General features: G+C 50.9%; 1 protein-coding gene across 1 annotated transcript; it reads left to right on the top strand.

The window, feature by feature from the left end:
- Positions 1 to 183: 183 nt before the first annotated feature.
- Positions 184 to 27,988, top strand: PWP1 (PWP1 homolog, endonuclein). The gene is made up of 15 exons (XM_073567813.1): positions 184 to 462; positions 557 to 615; positions 1,081 to 1,244; positions 1,930 to 2,015; positions 3,174 to 3,270; positions 3,499 to 3,609; positions 4,840 to 4,970; positions 5,445 to 5,518; positions 11,771 to 11,867; positions 18,885 to 18,946; positions 21,338 to 21,449; positions 22,039 to 22,129; positions 24,068 to 24,189; positions 26,846 to 26,951; positions 27,581 to 27,988. The coding sequence occupies exons 1-15, from the start codon at positions 199 to 201 to the stop codon at positions 27,691 to 27,693; spliced, it is 1,689 nt and encodes a 562-aa protein (XP_073423914.1). The 5' UTR covers positions 184 to 198; the 3' UTR covers positions 27,694 to 27,988.

Genomic DNA, 27,988 nt, shown 5'->3' with positions numbered 1-27,988 from the left:
CGCCTGAGGTAGGCAAGGGGCGTGTCTTCTGAAAATAGGATGTTATGATAAGGGCATTAGTGACAACTGTAGTGCGCAGTTTCCCACACTAAAGATGGCGTCTATATTTCCTCACGCGTACGAATGATGTCAAGCACGTCATGTGACCGGAGGCTTTCCCATACTAAAGATGGCGTCTATATTTCCTCACGCGTACGAATGATGTCAAGCACGTCATGTGACCGGAGGCTTTCCCATACTAAAGATGGCGTCTATTTTTTTTCCTCTATACAAACACGTAACAGGGGTCATGTGACCGGAAGTAGTCACGCAAGAACCCACGTGTGCCGAACGGAGGCAGCCATTGACCGGAAGTGGGTCGGATTCGGGTTGTCGTCGCTCCCCGACGTGTGCGCTATGAGTTGTCAGATCACCTGCGTGGCTTGGGTCCAGCGAGGAATCGCTAAAGAGGTCCCTGATAAGGTGAGAGGAGGACGATGCTCAGTCTGTGCCGTTACAGAATATGGTCACGTGTATGTAGATTTCATACCTCTGGTCGCTTTTTATACCCCTTTAGGTTCAGCTGAGCCAAGAAGAGTTAAACAAGCTGATAACAGAAGCAAAAGAGCAGCTGCAGTAAGTAACACGGTACAGGAGTGAGGAGGCGCCTCATATTGGGCAGAAATGTCAGTAACTGTGCCCTTTAACCCCTTCCTGGCAGATCCTTAAAGGGGGTGTCTACTACTTTTAATATTGATGGCCTCTCCTTAGGGTAGATCATCAATATCTGATCTGTGGGGGTCCGACACCCAGAATCCCCGCCAATCTGCTGTCCTCAGTGTCTGCAGCGGCCAGGACAGCGCCACCAGCAGAATAGTGGCTGCGGCCGGTACTGCACATCCGTCCCCTATTGATTTGAGTATAGCTGACGGAAGTGTGCGGGTCCGTAACTGGGGACAGCTGATCAGGTGTCGGACCCCCACCGTTCAGACATTGATGACCTATCCTAAGGATAACCCATTGATGTTAAAGTAGTGGACAGCCTTTTTTTTTTTTTTTTTTTTTTTTTAACATTTTCTGGGTATTTTCTCGACTCCGCAGGGAAGAACTTGAGGATAATGAAGATGGAGACGACGACGGGATGGAGAAAGAGGAGGAAGACGCCGCTCCGTCGGCTGAGGATCAGGAGGAAAACATTGCAAAGCTGAACGACGACGAACTGGCAGAATACGACTTGGATAATTACGACGAAGAAGGAAAAACTGGTATGAGGTCTCACAATCCTCGGATACGCAAGTGTTTTTTTTTTTTTTTCGGTTTTTGAACCTGTCACTGTGCCGCTCAGATGGGGGCAAATATCGCCGTCGACACTCATGGATCATGGTTGATTTTTGTGGAGGAAGCCTTGTATGACCAGATGTGTCCCCCCTGCCATGTTACGTGGCAGCCATTCTGATGGTTTCTGTACTTCCTAAATGCTAAGTTAAAGGGGGTGACCGCTGTCTAGACACTAGACAATCCCTTTTAAATGAAGTAGTCTCCCTTGTGAAAAAAATAAAATAAAATTGGAGGTACCTCTTATTACATGCGAGGGCAGCAGCCAATAGCGATCTCTGATCACCATGGTATGTGAACCCCAGGACTGGAGTGGCGCCCGTACATCTGTTATTTTTTCATATTTCCGGCCACATTCCAACTAGACGTGTCCAGCCTCGTTCAATTGATTTCTATTGATTGAGGCCGCGCACGTCTAGTCAGTATGTGAGCGCGTGTATGCAGATCACATGCTTTACGGTCACGCGCCCCGCCCTCGCCGTCACTGGAGAATCTTCACCGTGCGAGACGTGAGGATTCACAAATCTGCAGTCACAGTCGGACAACTGATTCTGGAAGGGTTTTCCTTCTATGTCCCTCCATTCCAAAATTCACTCCATTCTTTTTCTGCTTTAGATGTGGCGAACCTCGGAGACAGCCTCGCCGGCCTCGCAGTTTACTCCAGCAACGAGACCGACGCTTACGTCACTTTAAAAAATACAGTGAGTAGATTTACTCCGTCCACAAATCGTGCTTATGATTAGATGGGAGGCAACTGCATGTATAGTAATTCCCTAATATCCTGCTCTTATCACAATAACGGCTCATTTACACTATTTTTTCAGGTCTGAGCGATTTAGATTAGCTTTTCTTCCGTGTCGTCTTGAGTTTTTCATCACAATGCAGAGAACCACGTTTTTGCTGTGTAATCTGAGAGCAGCATAATGTTGGGACAGAGACCCTGATTCCTGTGATGTATCACTTGGCTGTGTTGCGGTTTCATTAGAATCAGTGTTTTATCAGCAGGTGATTATCACTACAGGACTAGGTGTCTTGTGCCTCCTGCTCTGTGTAACCCCGCCCATTACAGTATAAACAGCAGCCAATCGGTGGTATGGGCGGGGTTTCACACAGCTCAGCGTTCTGAGCTCAGCATTCGAAGGGCTCAGAATCTCGATAGTCACAGTTTTCTTTGCTGCAGATATCGCAACCGCTGAACCCAGTAAACTGACACATTGCTGGAATCAGGGTCTCTGCCCCTACATGAGTTTCCCTCTCAAAGCAGTGAATTCCAATAGGAAATTTGTGTTGTGAATTGCTTTTAAAGGGATGTTTCCAGAATAAGTTTCCAACTTATCTATCCTGGGATAGATGACAAGTGTCTGACTTCTGGGAGCCCACAATCATCAGAATTGGGGGCTTTGTGTTCTTTGAATGGTGTGTGGTGGTTCTTCATTCAGATGTTACAGGATTGATGGAGATAACAGAGCGCTGTACTCTCATATCTCAGTCTCTTGGACTTTGAAAGTAGCTTGTTTGCGGTACTCCAACTGCAGCCAAATGTAGAACCGCGTTCTCCTGATTTGTGGGGGTTTGGCGGTACAATCCCCCATTAAAACAGGAACTTTTCACACTGGTATGTCGTATGTCAGTGGTGGGTGTGTGGAGTGGGCTCATGGCCACAGCCAGCACCTGCCTCTAAGAGCGGCAGTCAGAGCCACCTTAGGTCACTGCTCCTTAAATGCTGTCAGTCTCTGACCGTGGCATTTAAATAGTGTGATTTTTGGCTTGGTGTCCGTCATGAAGGTTGGAGGCCGGTGGGTGAGTGTCACCAAAATCTAGTGGCGATCATCTAACAGCCGCCTCTTCTTCTCTTCTAGGAGCAGTACGAGACCGAGGACTTCGTTATCAAGTCCACCGATAACCTTCTGGTTTGTGGGAGGGCGGAGAAAGATCACTGCAATCTCGAAATCCACGGTGAGCGTGCGATCGCACCTTGTTTACTTATTTGGTATTTTAAAGGGGTTTTTGTCTCTTTTTTCCTGAAAAAGCCGCCACTCTCGTGGTCCCTACGTTGCTCTACGTGCTGGCGTCACCGTGGTCAGTGGCTGCCTGTGGCCTCATTCGTGTGAACTCCATATGCATTGATGATGGGTTAGCAGACGTTATAGTGTGTATCCTTTCCTGTCTTTACGATCCCCGCAGTGTATAACCACGAGGAGGAGTCCTTCTACGTGCACCATGACATCCTTCTACCGGCGTATCCTCTCTGCACCGAGTGGCTGAACTTTGACCCGAGTCCGGAAGAGTCGGCGGGTAAGTAGTGGCTAAACGATCATCCCATGCTGTACTGCAAGGCCGACATCGGTGAGAGTCCTCGTGCCTCCATACCGATTGGCGCTGCTGGTTGCACATGCGACCTACTGCAATATTCTAACTCTTATGCACAGAAAATACAAAACATAAGCACTTTGGAGAAACGCTCAGGGGAGTCCTGAGAAAGCTTAAAAGCCAACTAAGGCCGGTTTCACATTTGCGCTTCAGGGCGCAGCGACGGCCTGCGCACGGCTGCCGCTAAGCCCCGGCCCATGCCGCGCCTCTGCCGGTAGCTCCGCCTCCGGGCGCATGACGCTGCATGCGTCCCCTATCTTTATCACTGAGGACTCGGCCGTGCGCAGTATGCGTTTGGCGGCGCCTGCGTCCTTTTGACGGTGCGCCGAGCGCAACCAAATTGCAACAGGTTGCGTTTGGCGCTGGTCGGCGCACCGTCAAAAGGACGCAAGCGCCGCAAAAACGCATACTGCGCACGGCCTGCGTCCTCAGTGATAAAGATAGGGGACGCATGCAGCGTCATGCGCCTGGAGGCGGAGCTACCGGCGGAGGCGTGGCAGGGGACGGGGCTTAGCGGCGGCCGTGCGCAGGCCGTCGCTGCGCCCTGAAGCGCAAATGTCAAACCGGCCTAATATGGACCATATGGATTGTCACTCTGCTCTCTGCGACCAGGTAGAGCGAAATGTGTTCCTTTTTGTACCAGTCATCAATCTGTATAATACATAATCGCAGCCCGTTTATAATGAGCCCCCCGACCGGGAAGCGCAAGAGATAGTCGGCGTCTGTTATTGTCTGTAAAACTTTTATTTCTCCCCTCTGACGCGTTAGGCTCTTATTGAAAGGGATTTGGCCCGTTGTTTCACGTCGTCCCGTGTGGCGATTTTATTGATTGATCTTGCGACGCAGTTATAATAATAAGGTCTCCGGGGGGGGGGGGGGGGGGGGCCGCGCTGCCACTACTTAACGACATCAAATTTTTCCAGATATAATAGATGTTTAGGGGGGGGGGCGTCTAATGAAAATATCACAGATGTGATGTGCTGCGTTCAAGTCAGGGGAAGGTAGTACGTCATGGAGCCGCAGAAAAGTAAACGCAACCCCTTCTAAATATATTCGTACCCCATGAACTTTTCCACATTTTTCACTTTACACCCACAAGGTTGGCGGCCGGCGATTACCGGTGTCGTCCTGATCTGTTCCCTTGCCTTCCGTCAGGAAATTACGTAGCTGTGGGTAACATGACGCCCGTCATTGACGTGTGGGACCTGGATCTGGTCGACTGCTTGGAGCCCGTATTCTCCCTGGGAAGCAAACAAATGAAAAAGAAGAAAAAGAAAGGAAAGAAGGTAATTGTGTGCGGTGCCGGCCGCTCCCCGTATATTACCCAGCTAGGACCAGTTTAGTTTTTTTTTTTTTTTTCCGCTTAATGGAAGTGGGACGTAGAATTGCCAGTAAATAGCGATGTGGTGACTGCAGGTGATGGGAAACAGATTGGAGGTGAACGTCCCGGCCGGGTAATTTATGGTTTCGGCTGGTGGCGCTCATGGGGTGGGGATACAATAGTGTGTTGCTGGGGGGCCCCGTGCATGTGCTGTGGAGTGAGCGCTCGGGGCCCCAAAAAATGCGCTCAGATCCCTTTTCAAATATAATGCTGATGTGGACTGCTGTGCCTAGTAGGGATTATCTCTGATGACTGGGGGGCACAGAGTTTACTAGACGGAGCAGCACTGCTCTGATGGGGGGCTTAGACGGCGTGTGATCGCCCGTTTTTACCTGCAGTTAGGGCTCATCTTAAAGCCGTGCCATGTTCTCTGTTCCAGGGTGCTACGTCTCAGGAGGCTCAGGAAGGCCATGCGGACGCCGTCCTGGATCTTTCGTGGAATAAACAAATCCGGTAAGTAACGTCTGGCCGTCTGCGGAGAGGGTAATGACTGGGTTCACGAGATGTTTGGAATTGCTTTATAAGCAACTGTCCTGCATATAGTTGCACATCTGATCTTTCGGCCACAAATCGTAGATCTTCCCGTCGATCAGTCTAATTTCCCTGATCTTGGCAAGTTGGAGCCATCAGACTAATGACCATGAAGGGGGTAATTGCTTGTAAGACAATTCCTGAAAATTTGAGCAAATTATTTTTTTCTTCAACGATATTGTTTAAAAGCAACAACCAAAACTTTCTAAGATCAGGAACACAGAGGGACCTTGTGCAAGGACAGTATACGGGCCCTTTGCTTTCTAGGAGCTCCGTTTTCCAGGACGTCCACCTGACAGCACTATGGAGGACGTCCTCCTCCTCCTTACAGGGACAGGAAAGCACACGAGAGGTTAAAAGGCCATGTCCCACCCCCTTTCCCTCAGTGTTTTTCCTGTCCCTGCACGGAGGGACACGCGAGAGCTTACCGGAGGGACCCAGGGGATCGTGCGGCCGGTCCAATCCTTCCCCTGTCAAGAGGTCCCGGAGCCGAAACTTCCCGGTGGGGAGTCCCTCGGTTCCAAAGGCCAGGAGCAGGACGGCGCTCCTGGAGGGAGCCGTTCCTCCCGGTGGGGGGGCTCTCGGCTCCAGGACGGGTCGGCTCCCCGCAGGCGGCTGGCCATGCGGGCACCGACAGAAGCGGGGCGGCGGGCCGAGCCCGCAGAACGACGCTGACGCTGGGCAGTGGAAGCCGGAGGGCTCGCGCCGAGCGCGGTCGCGCGCAGATGCCCGGCAGGAAGTGGAGGCGCGGCTTACCAGCGTCACATCCGGTGACGTCAGACGCCGGTTTCAAATCCAGGGCGCGCGCGCTCCTGGACCAAAGCCTTCTCCAGAGTCGTCACAGGCGGTTCCAGGCTGTGTGACTGCATCAGGACGCCAGGGGATGGAAGGCAACACTGCATCTGGTGGAGGGGTAAGTGCGCATAGCGCAGACCACCCTCCCCACTCGTCCCCACAGCCCAGATCTGATGAGGTGCCCCTTATATTATTAGGAAAAGGGAACCCCGGCTGAGTCCCCCTCGGGAAAGGACCCGGCGAAAGCTACCGCCAAATCAGTCAGATGTCCGGTGTGCAGAGTAAAGCTGCCAGACACCTATAGCAAGACCCTATGCGGTCCCTGTACCTCCAGGGTCATAGGCGAGGAACAGCCATCTCTGCTTTCCGAAATGAGGTCGCTGATAAGGGAAGAGATTCAGGCCTCTACGTCCCGTCGATCCCCCAGCCCTGGGCCAGGTCGCAAGCGTCCGAGGTGGGAACCAGTCCCAGTATCAGAGGCGAGCCCTAGCGAGGAATCCGATTTCCGGAACTCAGATCAGGAGGAAGAAGGCGAGATCCTGGGGGATAGTCAGGAACAGAACAGAAAGTACCTGTTCAGACTGGAGGATACGGACGAGCTGGTACACGCGGTCAGAAATACCATGCAGATGGAAGAAGTCCCTAAGCCACAGTCCAGACAGGACTTAATGTTTGGAGGACTGGTGTCCCGCAAACAGGTGGTGTTCCCTGTGAGCGAGCACATCAAGGCAATGATCCAGGAGGAGTGGAAGGAAGCAGAGCGTCGGTTGACACTCTCCCGAAACTTTAAAAATAGACTGCCCTTCGATCCCGAGGAAACTCGGGCGTGGGAAGAGGTCCCTAAGATCGACGTCCCGGTTGCCAAGGTTACGAAGAAATCGGCTATCCCAGCCGAGGACTCGTCCGGTCTTCGAGACCCAATGGATAGAAAGGCGGATGTGGTCGGATCTTCAGGACATGCTAGACTCAGGGGTCATAATACCAGTTTCACCATCAGAAAGAGGGAAAGGTCACTACTCTTCCCTGTTTGTAATTACAAAAAAATCCGGAGAGGCCCGCACCATCATAAACCTGAAGCCACTAAATGCTTGGGTCAGATACAGGAGGTTCCGGATGGAGTCAATCCGATCCGCAATTCCTCTGATAGACAGGGACGCAGTTATGTGCACCCTAGACCTAAAAAAGGCATATTATCAGGTTCCTATTCATCCCTCATCCCAAAGCCTACTAAGGTTTGCGATCAGTTCACCAGCCCGGACCTGCCATTTTCAGTTTCAGGGTCTTCCATTCGGGCTGGCCTCAGCTCCCAGGATCTTTACAAAGCTGGTGGTAGAGGTGGTGGCCTACCTGAGAGATCAGGGTATTGTTATTGTGCCGTACCTGGACGACTTCTTACTGGTGGCAAGATCCAAGGAAGCGCTCATCCGAGACAGGATCCGAACAACTACTGTGTTGGAGTTCCTGGGCTGGGTGATCAACTGGGAGAAGTCGGACCTCACTCCAAACACCAGAAAGGTATTCCTGGGAGTCCTCCTAGACTCAGCCGACAGAATATCCTGGCTACCCGAGCAGAAGCAGAAGTCCATTCAGGCCAGAACCAGAGGTCTGTTGAAGCGTCAATGCTCCATAAGGGAAGCAATGGAGGTCCTGGGCCTTATGACAGCCTGCATCCAGTGTGTCCGTTGGGCCCAATTCCACTCGCGGTTGTTACAAAGAGAAATTCTCGCGAGGTGGGACAGGAGTCAGGCGTCGCTAGACAAACCCCTAAGACTCTCAGGACGAGTAAAGGAGTCCCTTCGCTGGTGGTTACAGGCCAGGAATCTTCAGGTGGGCGTGCATTGGACAACCTCTCCATACGTAGTAGTCACCACAGACGCAAGTGCGTGGGGATGGGGAGCCCACATAGAAGGGAAGATCTTCCAGGGGAAGTGGCCAGCAAGCATCAAGGCCAGATCCTCCAATTTCAAGGAACTCTTCGCGGTCTGGGAAGCGTTGCGGAGAAACCGGTCGGTACTAAAGAGTCGTCATGTCCGCATTTTATCTGACAATACGACGACAGTGGCATTCCTGAAACACCAAGGAGGAACCAGACATCAACCACTTCAGGCACTGGCGGAAAAGATATTCACGTGGGCAGAACGGACAGTTCGATCCGTGACCGCGGTACATCTAGAAGGTTCCCAAAACGAAGTGGCGGACTACCTGAGCAGACAACAGATCCACCCGACAGAGTGGGAACTGAACATAGAGATCTTCAACCAGCTTTGTCAGCGCTGGGGGAACCCCAGTATAGATCTCTTCGCAAGCCGCAAGAACGCGAAGGTTCCCAGATTCTACTCCTTAAATCCGATGGACCATCCAGAGGGCGTAGACGCCCTGAGTCAGACTTGGGGAGAATCCCTCTCTTATGCGTTCCCACCACTGGCCCTCATACCGGCAGTGCTCAGAAAGATACGCGAGGACCACGCAAGAGTGATATTGATAGTGCCATACTGGCCGAGGAGAAGCTGGTTTTCCCTTCTGGGAGCCATGGCAGTAGAAGATCCAGTCGAGCTGCCCTTGTGGAAGGACATCATCCACCAGGGCCCGATCCACCACCCGGACCCAGCAAGACTCCATCTATCGGCTTGGATCCTGAGAGGGACATCCTGAAGGCAAAAGGATTGTCGGAGCAGGTCATATCCACCCTACAGGCCAGCAGGAAGCCGGTGACGTCGGCAATCTATCGGAAGATATGGAGGAGATTCTGTCTGGAGGGTGGCAGGTCCGAGCTCGTGGCAGGTACCCCGGATCTCCCTAACATACTAGGGTTCCTGCAGGCAGGCTTTAATAAAGGCCTCAAGCCCAGCACTCTAAAAGTCCAGGTTTCAGCTTTGAGCGCCTTCTTTGATTATCAGTTAGCTGCACATCCCTGGGTGATAAGGTTTATAAAAGCCACACAACGCCTGCGTCCCACGATTAGGCAGCTCACCCCACCATGGGACCTGGGCCTGGTACTTCGGTTCCTCTGCTCGGACACTTTCGCCCTTAGTGAGAAGATACCCATCCGTGCTCTCACTCGTAAAACGGCCTTTCTAGTAGCCATTACCACGGCCAAAAGAATAGGGGAGATCCAGGCCCTATCCACTAAGGATCCATACCTCCAGATAAGAGAGGATAGTATAATCCTTAGGTTAGACCCGGCATTTACCCCGAAGGTAGCCTCCACAAGAAACCTGAACCAGGAGGTAGTGTTACCCTCTTTCTGTGATAATCCCCGAAATGAGGAGCGGCGGCTCCACTCGCTAGACGTGAGGCGCGCAGTTATAGAATACCTAGAGGCCACTAATAGTTGGCGTATCGACCCGAACCTCTTCGTTCTCTTTGGTGGTAGGAATAAAGGGAAGAAGGCCTCTAAGGCGTCCATAGCGCGTTGGATTACCTCAGTAATCTCGGACGCCTACCAGGCTGAAGGCGCCAGCCCGCCTGATTCCTTAAAAGCCCACTCTACAAGGGCGGTATCGGCCTCATGGGCCGAGCGGGCGGGGGCGTCAGTTGATCAAATTTGTCGAGCGGCAACCTGGGCTAGTCTTAATACATTCTGAAAACACTACAAACTAGATGTGTTAGCTGGCCAACAAACCGCATTCGGGAGAAAAGTTCTCCAAGCAGTAATCCCACCCTGAGGAGGTGCTTTGGTACTCTCCATAGTGCTGTCAGGTGGACGTCCTGGAAAATAGGTATTAGACCTACCGGTAATGATGTTTCCAGGAGTCCATCCTGACAGCACGGGTAGTTCCCTCCCTGGTATGTTATACTATGTTGTATTATGTTATGTCATATGCTGTAATATGACTGTTTCATTAAACCGTTACTAGCATCATCCACCTTGTGGTACTTGTCAAATCACTGAGGGAAAGGGGGTGGGACATGGCCTTTTAACCTCTCGTGTGCTTTCCTGTCCCTGTAAGGAGGAGGAGGACGTCCTCCATAGTGCTGTCAGGATGGACTCCTGGAAACATCATTACCGGTAGGTCTAATACCTATTATATAGGACCCCCTTGTGTTTCTGAAGCAGGCTGATCATAATTTATTTATTTTTTTTGTTTTTAAAGGATCCATTGTTCACAAATCTGTATATAATTTGGAGCATCTGACATTTCTGGAGACATCTAATTAGTGTTTTTCTGTCTTGCATCATCCGTGTGATCCTAAATATGACTCTGCATTTCTCAGTAAATTAGACACGGCCGGTGTCTGCTTAACCCTAAAGCATTTCAGAATATCTACGCATGATTGGGATTTGCTCATGATTTAGTATGGACGATCTCAATTTGATAGAGAACTCCCTTAATTGGAAACACTGCAATTTTTCGATTGGATGTATTATAAAAAAAAAAAAACACAGAACATCCGTGCTGTTGAGAAGCTTGGAATGGGACTGAGCGCGTCATTAGATTTTATAATTCAAGCTGCATATGCTATGAAATAAATTTTGGACCAGATAAAACTAGTTTACATATGAAAATCCTTGACATAATGCCTGTATGACCATCCACCTAGCCTTAATGACCGCACCTCGGTGTCCTTCCTCCCTGCTGCTGCTTATCAACACTCTTAACCTTAATGACAGCTCCTTAGTGACCCTCCTCCCTGCTGCATCTCAACCATCCTAGCCTTAATGACAGCTCCTCAGTGACCCTTCTCCCTGCTGCATCTCAACCATCCTAGCCTTAATGACAGCTCCTCAGTGACCCTCCTCCCTGCTGCATCTCAACCCTTCTAGCCTTAATGACAGCTCCTCAGTGACCCTGCTGCATCTCAACCATCCTAGCCTTAATGACAGCTCCTTAGTGACCCTGCTGCATCTCAACCCTCCTAGCCTTAATGACAGCTCCTTAGTGACCCTCCTCCCTGCTGCATCTCAACCCTCCTAGCCTTAATGACAGCTCCTCAGTGACCCTGCTGCATCTCAACCCTCCTAGCCTTAATGACAGCTCCTCAGTGACCCTCCTCCCTGCTGCTGCTTCTCAACCCTCCTAGCCTTAATGACACCTCTGTATCCTCCTCCCTTTCGCAGCTAGGTTTTTTTTCGGGTCTTTCCCGTCGTTGCCCGTTTGCAGCAGAACACAATGAAGATGGATCTTCAAGTTTATTTTAAAGGGGTTATGCATTCTTAGAAACAACATGGCTACTCCCACCCCACCCTCCAAAAAAACCAGAACACCATAGGTTGTGTGGAATTGGAGCTATTTACTTAAATGAAGGTAAACTGCAATACCTGACACCAACTGTGAACAGGTGTGGCACTGTTTCAGAGAAAAGAGTGGTCATGTTGTATATGGGCTTTTTTTTTCTTTTTTTTTCTGAACAACAAAAACTTTTTCATTTCCCGTACAGAAATGTTTTGGCCAGTGCCTCAGCCGATAACACTGTGTTGCTTTGGGACATGTCCTTGGGTAAACCTGCCGCCAGCCTCACCATGCACACAGACAAGGTAAGGCGCACTCCCCGGCAAGGCTGCTCTATTCACAAATGCATGCATTTCCCATAGGAGTAATAATCCTGCAGAGCTGTCACTTGTGCCGTCCCTCTCTCGTCCCTCTCTCGTTCCTCCTGGAAGTGTTGGACTGAAGGGACAATTTTGTGTCGCCCGTTTCCTTGTAAATGGGGAATCTCAGCGTTGCCTAAATGATAACCTATCCTCCTTTTCTTCCAAGAACTATAACTTTTTAATTTTTCCATCAATATGGCCATGTGAGGGCTTGTTTTTTGCGGGACGAGTTGTACTTTTGAATGACACCATAAGTGTAGTGAAATTGCAAAAAAAGTGCAGTTCCACAATGTGTTTTTTGTTTCTTTTTATTTATCATATTCACTATATGGTGAAACTGATCGAGCAATATTTTTTTTTTTTTCTTTTTGAAAAATAGAATATTTTTAAAAAATATATTTAGATTTATATATATATTTTTTGCTTTTGTCCCCATTTTCCGAGACCTGTAGCATTTCAGTTTTTCTGTGATCTGGTGCTGGTTGATGGCTTATTTTTTGCGCCCTGAACGGAAGTTTTTATTGATACCATTTTGGGGTAGATACAATGTTTTTTTTGCCTTTTATTGGAATGCCAGTGCTGCAAATAACCCTGTAATTCTGATGTTTTGTCCATCGTTCCCGTTATATCGTTTAAAGATCGGATTCATTTATTTTGTATTTTGCGTCAATAGAAATATATATACCGTATATCCTCGAGTGTAAGCTGACCCGAGTATAAGCCGAGGCATCTAATTTTGCCACGGAAAACTGGGTAAGCTTATTGATACGAGTATAAACCGGGTATGCATTATCTCCTCATCCCTGTCCAATGTATGGGGCTCCCCTCCCCCCTTGTCCTGTCCTGTGTATGTGGCTCCCCCCCCCCCGTCCTGTCCTGTGTATGTGGCTCCCCCCTGTCCTGTGTATGTGGCTCCCCCCCCCCCCCCGTCCTGTCCTGTGTATGTGGCCCCCCCCTTGTCCTGTGTATGTGGCTCCCCCCCCCCCCCCCTGTCCTATCCTGTGTATGTGCCCCCCCCCCGTCCTGTCCTGTGTATGTGGCTCCCACCTTGTCCTGTGTATGTGGCTCCCCCCTTGTCCTGTGTATGTGGCTCCCCCCTTGTCCTGTGTATGTGGCTCCCCCCTCGTCCTGTGTATGTGGCTCCCCCCTTGTCCTGTGTATGTGGCTCCCCCCTGTCCTGTGTATGTCGCTCCCCCCCCCCGTCCTGTCCTGTGTATGTGGCTCCCCCCCCCTTGTCCTGTCCTGTGTATGTGGCTCCCCCCCGTCCTGTCCTGTGTATGTGGCTCCCCCCGTCCTGTCCTGTGTATGTGGCCCCCCCCTTGTCCTGTGTACGTGGCTCCCCCCCCCCCGTCCTGTCCTGTGTATGTGGCCCCCCCCGTCCTGTCCTGTGTATGTGGCTCCCCCCCCCCCCCGTCCTGTCCTGTGTATGTGGCTCCCCCCCCCCCCGTCCTATCCTGTGTATGTGCCCCCCCCGTCCTGTCCTGTGTATGTGGCTCCCCCCCCCCCTTGTCCTGTCCTGTGTATGTGGCTCCCCCCTTGTCCTGTCCTGTGTATGTGGCTCCCCCCTTGTCCTGTCCTGTGTATGTGGCTCCCCCCTTGTCCTGTCCTGTGTATGTGGCTCCCCCCTTGTCCTGTCCTGTGTATGTAGCTCCCCCCTTGTCCTGTGTATGTGGCTCCCCCCCCCCGTCCTGTCCTGTGTATGTGCCCTCCCCCCTTTTCCTGTCCTGTGTATGTGGCTCCCCCCCCCCGTCCTGTCCTGTGTATGTGCCCTCCCCCCTTTTCCTGTCCTGTGTATGTGCCCTCCCCCCTTTTCCTGTCCTGTGTATGTGCCCTCCCCCCTTTTCCTGTCCTGTGTATGTGGCTCCCCCCCCCCGTCCTGTCCTGTGTATGTGGCTCCCCCCCCCCCGTCCTGTCATGTGTATGTGGCTCCCCCCCCCCGTCCTGTCCTGTGTATGTGGCTCCCCCCTTGTCCTGTCCTGTGTATGTGGCTCCCCCCTTGTCCTGTCCTGTGTATGTGGCTCCCCCCTTGTCCTGTCCTGTGTATGTGGCTCCCCCCCCCGTCCTGTCCTGTGTATGTGCCCTCCCCCCTTGTCCTGTGTATGTGCCCCCCCCCCGTCCTGTGTATGTGGCTCCCCCCCCCGTCCTGTCCTGTGTATGTGGCTCCCCCCCTGTCCTGTCCTGTGTATGTGGCTCCCCCCCTGTCCTGTGTATGTGGCTCCCCCCCCCCTTGTCCTGTCCTGTGTATGTGGCTCCCCCCTTGTCCTGTCCTGTGTATGTCGCTCCCCCCCCCCGTCCTGTCCTGTGTATGTGGCTCCCCCCCCCCGTCCTGTCCTGTGTATGTGGCTCCCCCCCCCCGTCCTGTGTATGTGGCTCCCCCCCCCCCGTCCTGTGTATGTGGCTCCCCCCCCCCCGTCCTGTCCTGTGTATGTGGCTCCCCCCCCCCCGTCCTGTCCTGTGTATGTGGCTCCCCCCTTGTCCTGTCCTGTGTATGTCGCTCCCCCCCCCGTCCTGTCCTGTGTATGTGGCTCCCCCCTTGTCCTGTGTATGTGGCTCCCCCCCCCGTCCTGTCCTGTGTATGTGCCCTCCCCCCTTTTCCTGTCCTGTGTATGTGCCCCCCCCCCCGTCCTGTGTATGTGGCTCCCCCCCCCCGTCCTGTCCTGTGTATGTGGCTCCCCCCCTGTCCTGTCATGTGTATGTGGCTCCCCCCCCCGTCCTGTCCTGTGTATGTGGCTCCCCCCTTTTCCTGTCCTGTGTATGTGGCTCCCCCCTTGTCCTGTCCTGTGTATGTGGCTCCCCCCTTTTCCTGTCCTGTGTATGTGGCTCCCCCCTTGTCCTGTGTATGTGGCTCCCCCCGTCCTGTCCTGTGTATGTGGCTCCCCCCTTGTCCTGTCCTGTGTATGTGGCTCCCCCCTTTTCCTGTCCTGTGTATGTGGCTCCCCCCTTGTCCTGTGTATGTGGCTCCCCCCGTCCTGTCCTGTGTATGTGGCTCCCCCCGTCCTGTCCTGTGTATGTGGCTCCCCCCTTGTCCTGTCCTGTGTATGTGGCTCCCCCCTTGTCCTGTCCTGTGTATGTGGCTCCCCCCTTGTCCTGTCCTGTGTATGTGGCTCCCCCCTTGTCCTGTCCTGTGTATGTGGCTCCCCCCTTGTCCTGTCCTGTGTATGTGGCTCCCCCCTTGTCCTGTCCTGTGTATGTGGCTCCCCCCTTGTCCTGTCCTGTGTATGTGGCTCCCCCCTTTTCCTGTCCTGTGTATGTGGCTCCCCCCTTGTCCTGTGTATGTGGCTCCCCCCTTGTCCTGTCCTGTGTATGTGGCTCCCCCCGTCCTGTCCTGTGTATGTGGCTCCCCCCGTCCTGTCCTGTGTATGTGGCTCCCCCCTTTTCCTTTCCTGTGTATGTGGCTCCCCTCTTGTCCTGTCCTGTGTATGTGGCTCCCCCCTTGTCCTGTCCTGTGTATGTGGCTCCCCCCTTGTCCTGTCCTGTGTATGTGGCTCCCCCTTGTCCAGTCCTGTGTATGTGGCTCCCCCCGTCCTGTCCTGTGTATGTGGCTCCCCCCTTGTCCTGTCCTGTGTATGTGGCTCCCCCCTTGTCCTGTCCTGTGTATGTGGCTCCCCCCTTGTCCTGTCCTCTGTGTGTGGCTCCCCCCGTCCTGTCCTGTGTATGTGGCTCCCCCGTCCTGTCCTGTGTATGTGGCTCCCCCGTCCTGTCCTGTGTATGTGGCTCCCCCCTTGTCCTGTCCTGTGTATGTGGCTCCCCCCTTGTCCTGTCCTGTGTATGTGGCTCCCCCCTTGTCCTGTCCTGTGTATGTGGCTCCCCCCTTGTCCTGTCCTGTGTATGTGGCTCCCCCCTTTTCCTGTCCTGTGTATGTGGCTCCCCCCTTGTCCTGTGTATGTGGCTCCCCCCTTGTCCTGTCCTGTGTATGTGGCTCCCCCCTTGTCCTGTCCTGTGTATGTGGCTCCCCCCTTGTCCTGTCCTGTGTATGTGGCTCCCCCCGTCCTGTCCTGTGTATGTGGCTCCCCCCGTCCTGTCCTGTGTATGTGGCTCCCCCCGTCCTGTCCTGTGTATGTGGCTCCCCCCTTGTCCTGTCCTGTGTATGTGGCTCCCCCCCTGTCCTGTCCTGTGTATGTGGCTCCCCCCCTGTCCTGTGTATGTGGCTCCCCCCCCCCTTGTCCTGTCCTGTGTATGTGGCTCCCCCCTTGTCCTGTCCTGTGTATGTCGCTCCCCCCCCCCGTCCTGTCCTGTGTATGTGGCTCCCCCCCCCCGTCCTGTCCTGTGTATGTGGCTCCCCCCCCCCGTCCTGTGTATGTGGCTCCCCCCCCCCCGTCCTGTGTATGTGGCTCCCCCCCCCCCGTCCTGTCCTGTGTATGTGGCTCCCCCCCCCCCGTCCTGTCCTGTGTATGTGGCTCCCCCCTTGTCCTGTCCTGTGTATGTCGCTCCCCCCCCCGTCCTGTCCTGTGTATGTGGCTCCCCCCTTGTCCTGTGTATGTGGCTCCCCCCCCCGTCCTGTCCTGTGTATGTGCCCTCCCCCCTTTTCCTGTCCTGTGTATGTGCCCCCCCCCCCGTCCTGTGTATGTGGCTCCCCCCCCCCGTCCTGTCCTGTGTATGTGGCTCCCCCCCTGTCCTGTCATGTGTATGTGGCTCCCCCCCCCGTCCTGTCCTGTGTATGTGGCTCCCCCCTTTTCCTGTCCTGTGTATGTGGCTCCCCCCTTGTCCTGTCCTGTGTATGTGGCTCCCCCCTTTTCCTGTCCTGTGTATGTGGCTCCCCCCTTGTCCTGTGTATGTGGCTCCCCCCGTCCTGTCCTGTGTATGTGGCTCCCCCCTTGTCCTGTCCTGTGTATGTGGCTCCCCCCTTTTCCTGTCCTGTGTATGTGGCTCCCCCCTTGTCCTGTGTATGTGGCTCCCCCCGTCCTGTCCTGTGTATGTGGCTCCCCCCGTCCTGTCCTGTGTATGTGGCTCCCCCCTTGTCCTGTCCTGTGTATGTGGCTCCCCCCTTGTCCTGTCCTGTGTATGTGGCTCCCCCCTTGTCCTGTCCTGTGTATGTGGCTCCCCCCTTGTCCTGTCCTGTGTATGTGGCTCCCCCCTTGTCCTGTCCTGTGTATGTGGCTCCCCCCTTGTCCTGTCCTGTGTATGTGGCTCCCCCCTTGTCCTGTCCTGTGTATGTGGCTCCCCCCTTTTCCTGTCCTGTGTATGTGGCTCCCCCCTTGTCCTGTGTATGTGGCTCCCCCCTTGTCCTGTCCTGTGTATGTGGCTCCCCCCGTCCTGTCCTGTGTATGTGGCTCCCCCCGTCCTGTCCTGTGTATGTGGCTCCCCCCTTTTCCTTTCCTGTGTATGTGGCTCCCCTCTTGTCCTGTCCTGTGTATGTGGCTCCCCCCTTGTCCTGTCCTGTGTATGTGGCTCCCCCCTTGTCCTGTCCTGTGTATGTGGCTCCCCCTTGTCCAGTCCTGTGTATGTGGCTCCCCCCGTCCTGTCCTGTGTATGTGGCTCCCCCCTTGTCCTGTCCTGTGTATGTGGCTCCCCCCTTGTCCTGTCCTGTGTATGTGGCTCCCCCCTTGTCCTGTCCTCTGTGTGTGGCTCCCCCCGTCCTGTCCTGTGTATGTGGCTCCCCCGTCCTGTCCTGTGTATGTGGCTCCCCCGTCCTGTCCTGTGTATGTGGCTCCCCCCTTGTCCTGTCCTGTGTATGTGGCTCCCCCCTTGTCCTGTCCTGTGTATGTGGCTCCCCCCTTGTCCTGTCCTGTGTATGTGGCTCCCCCCTTGTCCTGTCCTGTGTATGTGGCTCCCCCCTTTTCCTGTCCTGTGTATGTGGCTCCCCCCTTGTCCTGTGTATGTGGCTCCCCCCTTGTCCTGTCCTGTGTATGTGGCTCCCCCCTTGTCCTGTCCTGTGTATGTGGCTCCCCCCTTGTCCTGTCCTGTGTATGTGGCTCCCCCCGTCCTGTCCTGTGTATGTGGCTCCCCCGTCCTGTCCTGTGTATGTGGCTCCCCCCTTGTCCTGTGTATGTGGCTCCCCCCTTGTCCTGTGTATGTGGCTCCCCCCTTGTCCTGTCCTGTGTATGTGGCTCCCCCCTTTTCCTGTCCTGTGTATGTGGCTCCCCCCTTTTCCTGTCCTGTGTATGTGGCTCCCCCCTTGTCCTGTGTATGTGGCTCCCCCCTTGTCCTGTCCTGTGTATGTGGCTCCCCCCGTCCTGTCCTGTGTATGTGGCTCCCCTTGTCCTGTCCTGTGTATGTGGCTCCCCCCGTCCTCTCCTGTGTATGTGGCTCCCCCCGTCCTCTCCTGTGTATGTGGCTCCCCCCGTCCTGTCCTGTGTATGTGGCTCCCCCCGTCCTGTCCTGTGTATGTGAGCCCCCCCACCTCACCCCCCGTCCTACTCTCCCTCCTCCGCACTCTCGCTGGTCTCCGTCCCTGCCTCTCAGTCCCGGGGCCGGCAGCTTCTTCCTGTGTTCAGCGGTCACCTGGCACCACTCATTAAGGTAATGAATATGCACTCAACGCCTATGACACGTGCATGTTCATTACTCTGGTGAGCGGTATCACGTGACCGCTCTGCACAGGAAGAAGCTGCCGGCCCCAGGACTGGGATGGAGACCAGCAACAGCGCGGAGGAGGGGGGGGGGGGGGGGAGTATGATCTCTTCTGTTAGCCGGGGCCTGAATATATATATATATATATATATATATATATATATATATATATATATATATATATATATATATATAATTTTTTTTTTTTTTAAATTTTTACTCTTCATTGGGGCAAAAGTGGTTGATAAAAAGTTTTTTTTAAAAAAAGTTCATCCTGTATTTAATAGTCCCCTTAGGGGACTTGCAGCTGCGATCGTCCAGTCACCTGTGCCATGTATACCAGAAATCTCCTATAGACGCCGATTACAGTTTTGCCTTCTAGAACGTACCTGTGCAGCTATTGCTTCTTCTCTTACGAACCATTTTTTCCCCAACTTCTTCTTCTTCCAGGTCCAGACGTTACAGTTCCACCCTTTTGAGCCACAGACGCTTATATCGGGATCATTTGACAAGTAAAGCACATTTCTGAGTAGCAAGTAATGAAACACCAGCGAGCGGTGCACGGGATGGCGTCATTCTACATTTCCCATTATTGTTGGTTTATATGAGAGCCGCTCCGCCTGGTAGCTCCTCATAAGAATATATTACTGCGTTCCCTAATGGGGTCATAATCGCTTCATGACAGGCACGTTCTGATTTATAATCCACCATTTGGGAAATTTCCGATTCCCCCGGTATCGGCCAGCATCGGCGGTTTTATAACGGGGTGATGTCTTGTTTTGCTGTTCGCTCTGTGCCCGTAAATGCGAACCTGCTCCGATTTTATAACCTGTGAGCTTTAATATATAGTGCAGCAAGCACGTTCCAATTTACTGGGTGACGTACGCATCGTTTACAGTTCCGACTCGGGTGGTCACCCAGCTTTCCCAGGCTCCTGAATAGCAGACCCCGATCAGTACTGATGTCTTCAGAGCAGCACTTGCCAGCTGTACAGCAAAAAGGCTTGTGTAAGTGCTGCGCTGATTACTTAGGATATCAGCCACTTCTGATAAAACTGCAAAGGTGGTCGGTAACCTAGATGATGAGCTCTACACTATAGAATTAAAATTCCCTCTGTTTTGAGGTCCATTGCAAAGAACTTCTGAGTTAAGAGGAAGGTCTGAGAACGGGACATACAGAGCGTCTCTTGCAATGGAAGAAGAGGCCCGTTCGTACGTTACGACAGCCCATTGATTTCAGTAGAAGCTGTGTTGTAATGCCTCATTTTTCCCCTATGGTGGCGCTGTAGCACATGAAGCGAGATTACAGCTGATCACTGGTGCGGCCAAGCATTGTTAAAATGTGATCAACTCATCATTGGGGGATCATTTTGCCCAAAAAAATGGGATCATCAAAGCAGAGAGCCACCTTTAAGGGGGACCTGTCACTAGCTGAAAAGTGGCCAGTTTTTAATCTTATCTTCTTCCATTTCCTCCCCTGAATATTCCGCTTTTTTCTTTTTTAAAATCTGCCATCCGGTTCCAGAGATATGGGCTTGTTTGTTTAGTGCTACTTTCTGTGGTCTCTTATCAAGAGGTGTGGCTTAATAGGTAATTATGCAGCGCAGCCCAAAGACACGCCCCCATAGAATCCCGTGAGCCAAACCTTTTTTTGTAGAGACCATAAACGTTAGCACTAAATAAAAAGGCCCATATCTCCGGAACCGTATGGCGGAATTTAAAAAAGAAAAAAGCGGAATGCTCAAAGGGTCAGCGGGAATTAAACAAAAAGCAGAAACTGGACACTTTTGACCTGGTGATACATCTCCTTTAACTGCCATTTATGGTCTTTTTTAGTATAATTTATTTTCTAACGTTTCCTTGTTATGATCTGTAATACTTGTAGCTTCGTAGCAGCAATCTCGTCAATGAGAACCAAAGGCAAAATCGCCATCAACCGTAAAAAAAAGGGCAAGAATAATAGAGGCCATCTGTCGCGCTGAGCGAACCTTGAATCAGTCTGACTTTTTGTCACAGAGTGCATGGATGATGTGAGCGGCCTTACATCGGGGACGCCGTCTAGCTCTGCAGCAGATGGGCATGTGGTGGTGTTTTTAGAACATTTATCTAATGCGGCTGAGCCCGCGGTGGGACGTGAATTTTATTTATTTTTTTTTTTGATGAGCTGTGTAATAAATCACGTTGTGTGCGATCCCCCCGACGTGCAGATTTTGGAGGCATCTCGTCTGAAATGCGTCGTGCATACGCTCCCATAGTCGAATCCTCTTTTGATGCCTGCTGCTCAGACGCACACGTGACGTCGAAGCTGAAATCTTTGAGGAATCGCAGTTCTGGGATGAGCTTTCTTTTCATCTAAACTTTTTTTTTTTTTTTCATCATCTCGGATGTGGTGAAATGATCTCATGGTCGTGTGTGAGAAATATCTGCTCGCCCCGCTCCTGATTCCTCCGGACTGCTCTGTTCACGTGTCGTAGAAAGTGCCATGTAAAGCTCGGCTCTCCAGGACTTTGATATTGACAACCTATCCTATATGTTGGAGGTCCAGCACCCCCCCGTTGATCTATCAGCTGTTCGCAATGGTGGCCTAAAAAAAAAAGTGGACAGAGCTTAAACGCCACAGATCTAGTGCACTGTGTAGCGGCCGTTCTCTGGGTCAACCGTTCAACTCCCACTCATTTCAACACTGCAGTACCCGGAAATGGCCACTACAAGGTGTACAGCATAAGCCCAAACTTAGCCTCCACCCCGTCCCTTCAAAAAAACAAACAAACATGTAATACCACTTTTATCCATTAGGGGCACTGCAGGGGAATTGCTTAGAGCACACGTTAGACCTGATCAGTCTGATCAGGCGATTTTATTTATTATTTTGCTCACTTAACTTTTTAATGGTGTTTTTTTCAGGTCTGTCATATTGTACGACTGCAGGAGTCCACAGGAAAACCACAGAACATGGAGGTTCAGCGGAGAAGTCGAGAGAGTCACGTGGAACCATTTTTCACCCAGAAACTTTTTGGTGAGTCAAGTCCTCTGTAACCACAGCGCCTTTGCCAGCACCATTGTATGGTGTTGATAAATTGTGGCAACCTAGGGCTTAGTAAAGGCTTCCGTGACATTGCTTCTATGAAACCAAGCTTGTGGCAACAGTGCAAGATTTACCATATACTAGAATACTGAAGTATTTCAGCAAAATGCAAGGGTGACTTTTTTTTGGTGGGGGGTGATTTAGCCTTCCATAAAAAAAAAAAAAGTACACTCTTACCATAAGTCTCCCTGCTGCAACGCCATCTGCTCGGCCGCCCTCAATTACGTCGTATGGGGTGACGATGGGCGTCAGAAGTGACAGCCGTCATGTTGAAGCCTTTTAATTCTGACCATATCATAAAGAAGTTACTTCGCATCCGTTCCTGTCGGGGACTGGCTATGTAACACAGCTGGCACCGGCTCTTTAATGGGCAGGCTCAGCTCCTGAGCCCGCTCCATGTATTGATGGCGAGTAACCTAGGGCAGATTTGTACAACACCCAGACTTTAGATAGACCAGAAGTCATTGCTCTAATGTAAAGATGGATTGTTCACCACTGTGTCCTCCTGTATCTGCTCCAGGCCAGCACAGAGGACGGCTTTGTGTACTGCTTAGATGCCCGCTCGGACAAGCCTCTGTTCACACTGAAGGCTCACGACGGGGAAGTTTCTGGTATGTATTTCCATCCATCAGAAGAATACCATCAACACTAGCTGCTATTCCTTGACTTTGGGTCCCAGCCAAGCCAACAACTCCTTTTAAACAGGGTCTATGCCATCACTTTGCTCACAGCGGGTCTGACTCCTGACTCCTAAACCCTTCATCGATCGCCAGAATCGAGGACTTGGGTCCCCCGTTCTCTGCTGGCTGCATGACTTCTTCCAAGAACAGCTGAATCTTGTTGCCAGCTGTGCGTGTGTCCTGCTGCACTCCATTCATAGTCTGAGAGTGATGACGGTGCGCTCTCTAGTGATGACGGTGCGCTCGGCTGCCATAAACTTCCGCAGATCTAACCATTATTACCGATGCACTGGCTGCGGGCGGGAATACAACTTTAAAAAGTTTTTCAGTCTTGAATTTGCTCTGTTATTTGTCTCTGCCTCCACCGATGATGATATTCTGTGTCTTATATACTCCGTTGTTGTAGGCAGGATGTTATTGATGTGTTTGCTCTCTGCACAATGTTGCGGTATATAAAGATTCGGTTACAATTACTTCAATTTCTGGCATCGCGTAAAGGTCACTCTTCAGGTTTAACGTTTGCTAGTGTAGCAGATATAATCTGTCAGAAATGTGGTCGCAATAGCTTGAAGCTGTTTTGTGTGCCATCAATTAAGTAATCCCTAAAAATCCACCCGACATCGAATTTGGAGCTGGACCCCTCTGATGAAATTTCACGTTTGGGTAATTGACTTTTCCAGTTAATTTTTTTTTTTTTTTTGGGGGGGCACTCCATTTTTTTTCTCTCTCAACTGCGCCACTTCAGTCTATAGGTTGTATCTTGGTATTGCAGCTCTGTCACAGTCAGGTAAATGTGATTGAGTGTTGCAATACTATCTACAGCCCATGAAGTGGCGCTGTTGAGTAGAAAAGAAAGCTTGAGAAAAGAGAATTTTGTCGTTTAGATGCTCAAGGTCGTTTCGACAAACTTTGCATAACTTGGTTGTGGTGCAAGCAAAATGTAAAAGGGGGGGAGCAGGAATATATTACAAAGTCTCTTTATAAGCTTCTGGCCTCTTTAACTTCTCATTCCCTCTGAAATAGTAGCTAAAAATATGTATTGCTAGAACCACTATGGACTGCCAACTCACTGAGGGATCAGATTATGGCTTCCTCTTAGGGTGTGTGCAGACGCTGCGGAATCCGCTGCGGATTAATCCGCACGGATTTTGCAAAAACCGTAGATAAACCGCAGGTCAAAAGACCTGCGAATTATCTGTTATTTTGCCTGCAGTTTGGTCCTGCGGATTCACCATCTCCACTATGGTGGAGATAGGAACCCGCTGCGGATTCCGCAGAAAGAATTGACATGTCACTTCTTTCTGCGGTTTCAAAACCGCAGCAAATCCGCGCGGATTTTTCCGCAGCGTCTACACAGCGTTTTTTTTTACCATTCATTTGAATGGTACTGTACACCGCAGCGAAAACTGCTGCGGAACCCGCAGCGTGTGCACATACCCTTAAAGTCTACAGAGAGCGAAGGGGGGTGGATGAGGGAGGAGTAGAGTGAGTGGAAGGTTGAAACACACAGATGGTGCTGCTGCTTTGTAGTAATTGTTTTATCTCCCCTCGGAGCTGGATTCACATCTACACTGCTCAGTACTGCTGTATAATATCCCCCCATGCTATTGCTTTTGAGTATGTGAAACATGGAGAGATGAGAGCAGAAATTCTTCATGTCTGTGTGCTGTATAAGGGAGACATCAGTCTCTACCCAATAGCTCAGAGAGAACTGAGAATTGGAGTCAAAGCCTGCAGAGGGGACAACTGGTGAAAATGCAGGACACAAGTCACCTGCAATGACTTGCACACTTCAATATAATTTTCATGTGCTTCTTATTAGTATATAAGCTTTGATTTATTTATTTTTATTTTTTTTTGCTCCCCCAGGTCTGGAGCTGAGCAGTCAGGTGAAAGGCTGCTTAGTAACATCCTCCGCTGATAAACATGTGAAGATTTGGGATATTTTAATGGACAAACCAAGTCTCATTCATTCCCGGGATATGAAAATGGTAAGAACCCCTTCCATCATATTAATCATCCCTGAATCACCTGCTTACATGTCTCAAATCATGTTTTACTAAACCTGAAAAACAAGCTCAAGTTCAGGAAATCGTCATCGGGTTTCTTTAGTTTCCAAAGTTTCAGATATTTGGGAACATGTGCTAATTCCCTCGCACAGTGGGCACAGAGTCTAGGATGTTATTCTGCGGAGAGTCTCTCCCTTTTTCAATATGGCAGGTATAGGATTAGTAGGTGATGATTCCCTCTGCACAGTGGGCACAGCGTCTAAGATGTTATTCTGCGGAGAGTCTCTCCTTTTACAATATGGCAGGTATAGGATTAGTAGGTGATGATTCCCTCTGCACAGTGGGCACGGCGTCTAGGATGTTACTCTGCGGAGAGGCTCTCCCTTTTTCAATATGGCAGGTATAGGATTAGTAGGTGGTGATTCCCTCTGCATAGTGGGCGCGGCATCTAGGATGTTAATCTGCGGAGAGTCTCTCCCTTTTACAATATGGCAGGTATAGGATTAGTAGGTGATGATTCCCTCTGCACAGTGGGCACGGCGTCTAGGATGTTACTCTGCGGAGAGTCTCTCCTTTTACAATATGGCAGGTATAGGATTAGTAGGTGGTGATTCCCTCTGCACAGTGAGCACAGCGTCTAGGATGTTACTCTGCGGAGAGTCTCTCCCTTTTTCAATATGGCAGGTATAGGATTAGTAGGTGATGATTCCCTCTGCACAGTGGGCACAGCGTCTAGGATGTTACTCTGCGGAGAGTCTCTCCTTTTACAATATGGCAGGTATAGGATTAGTAGGTGATGATTCCCTCTGCACAGTGGGCACAGCGTCTAGGATGTTACTCTGCGGAGAGTCTCTCCCTTTTGCAATATGGCAGGTATAGGATTAGTAGGTGGTGATTCCCTCTGCACAGTGGGCACAGCGTCTAGGATGTTACTCTGCGGAGAGTCTCTCCCTTTTGCAATATGGCAGGTATAGGATTAGTAGGTGGTGATTCCCTCTGCACAGTGAGCACAGCGTCTAGGATGTTACTCTGCAGAGAGTCTCTCCCTTTTGCAATATGGCAGGTATAGGATTAGTAGGTGGTGATTCCCTCTGCACAGTGGGCACAGCGTCTAGGATGTTACTCTGCAGAGAGTCTCTCCCTTTTGCAAATATGGCAGGTATAGGATTAGTAGGTGATGAGTCCCTCTGCACAGTGAGCACAGCGTCTAGGATGTTCCTCTGCGGAGAGTCTCTCCCTTTTACAATATGGCAGGTATAGGATTAGTAGGTGATGATTCCCTCTGCACAGTGGGCACAGCGTCTAGGATGTTACTCTGCGGAGAGTCTCTCCCTTTTGCAATATGGCAGGTATAGGATTAGTAGGTGATGATTCCCTCTGCACAGTGGGCACAGCGTCTAGGATGTTACTCTGCGGAGAGTCTCTCCCTTTTGCAATATGGCAGGTATAGGATTAGTAGGTGGTGATTCCCTCTGCACAGTGGGCACATCGTCTAGGATGTTACTCTGCAGAGAGTCTCTCCCTTTTGCAATATGGCAGGTATAGGATTAGTAGGTGGTGATTCCCTCTGCACAGTGGGCACGGCGTCTAGGATGTTACTCTGCGGAGAGTCTCTCCTTTTACAATATGGCAGGTATAGGATTAGTAGGTGATGAGTCCCTCTGCACAGTGGGCACAGCGTCTAGGATGTTACTCTGCAGAGAGTCTCTCCCTTTTGCAATATGGCAGGTATAGGATTAGTAGGTGATGAGTCCCTCTGCACAGTGGGCACAGCGTCTAGGATGTTACTCTGCAGAGAGTCTCCCTTTTGCAATATGGCAGGTATAGGATTAGTAGGTGATGAGTCCCTCTGCACAGTGGGCACGGCGTCTAGGATGTTACTCTGCAGAGAGTCTCTCCCTTTTGCAATATGCCAGGTATAGGATTAGTAGGTGATGAGTCCCTCTGCACAGTGGGCACAGCGTCTAGGATGTTACTCTGCGGAGAGTCTCTCCTTTTACAATATGGCAGGTATAGGATTAGTAGGTGATGAGTCCCTCTGCACAGTGGGCTCAGCGTCTAGGATGTTACTCTGCGGAGAGTCTCTCCTTTTACAATATGGCAGGTATAGGATTAGTAGGTGATGAGTCCCTCTGCACAGTGGGCACGGCGTCTAGGATGTTACTCTGCAGAGAGTCTCTCCCTTTTACAATATGGCAGGTATAGGATTAGTTGAGTTCAGCCTATAAGAATGTCTTCTGAACAGCCTGACCTCATAGGTCGGCGATATCGAAATCTTCAAGCATTGAGCTCTTGATGCAGTAAGAAAATTTCCTCTAACATGCCATATTGCCGTCTCTATATATACAAATGTGAAAGGGCCCATCCTCTTTTGAAGGGTCATTCCCATCATTAACAGGTATGACCCGTTTATAGGATAGGTGTTATCTTTTCGATTGCTACGACGGGGCATTTCAAAGAAATGTTCATAGGAACAACACTCCATTCGCACAGGGCGTTTCGGAACTTTTTTTTTCCCATTTAATTTACCTCTTTACTGGATCTTTATTACTTGATTGACAGGCCCTGGACCTTCAGAGCAAAAAGTGTTTCCATAAGTGAAGTATACCTATTTCTTTTTTTTCTCCCCCCTCCTTAGGGCATACTGTTCTGCTCAGCCTGCTGCCCAGACTTGCCGTTTTTGTATGCATTTGGAGGCCATAAGGACGGACTGAGAATTTGGGACGTTAGCACGATTGCAGCTGGTAAGTGGATTTTTCATAGATATTTGATCTCAGTAAAAACAGACCTTTAGTCTGGCCTAAAGATCTTGTAGACTCAAGTTTACATATAGATAGAATTTCTTATCTTGAGTTAATCTGTATTGTAGTCAAGAGCTTCATTTAACATATTCTGCTGCCTTCAGAGCAGAACTCTCCCAGCCTTCGCTAGAAAAGGGCGAACCCAAACAATACTGTTCTGGCACGGACCCCGAACACTGACTTCTCCAGGAAATCCGTATTACTGTTCCTGTTTAACCCCCTGTGTTTTCCATGCTGTCACCTGCACCTCCAATTAGAAATGTAGGATAGTTCTTATGATTAGCTATACCGCTTACCCCATGTGCATTTAAGTACCCTAGGCATCCGTGGTTATCACTACTCATCCAGTGACAGTTGTTAGTGGTCATAACAATGGATACCTAAGCTACTGCAATGCCCTGCAAATGGGGTAAGCAACATGGCTAATCAGATGAACCCTAGGATATTTGCCAATATTAATATTTATACCTACTATAGTGGGATAGGACCTTGAAGATGGGCAAACCTCTCTAAAGATTGTTCTCACAATGAATTCCCCATTAACGTTTTCCTTTAATCCCTCCTTACTCTAGTTAAAGAAGCGTTCCGTGGTAGAGAGCGGCTAATGGTGACCAACCTATCCAGCTCCACATCATCCAGCGCAGAAGGGACCAGTGAAGCCGCCGGGGAATCAATGGACTCTTAAACCCCACAATCATCTTGCGGATTTCATAGACCTGGATTCTTCATCATCAATCTAATGTTTCCACCATGTACATTTTATTACAGACTATTTTCCGAATTGGGATAAGGAAGAAGAAAAAAAAATCTGCCGTCTGGTGACTCTTGATCTCATAATGACTGTTTTTAAATTCATGGACGGCCGAGTTGCTTTGGATGACCGTACCCGTACTAAGCGTGCTGTAGGACCTGATGGGGTGACGCTGAGGCGCAGTGCAGCGATGTGTGGCTGTAAAATGAAAATGTTAATCTACTTTTAA

Source organism: Dendrobates tinctorius, unplaced genomic scaffold (genome assembly GCF_039654945.1).
Source record: "Dendrobates tinctorius isolate UK_male_01 unplaced genomic scaffold, ASM3965494v1 ptg000020l, whole genome shotgun sequence".
NCBI lineage: Eukaryota > Metazoa > Chordata > Amphibia > Anura > Dendrobatidae > Dendrobates > Dendrobates tinctorius.
The sequence above is the reverse complement of the archived record's forward strand: the minus strand, read 5'-3'. Positions and strand labels throughout refer to the sequence as shown.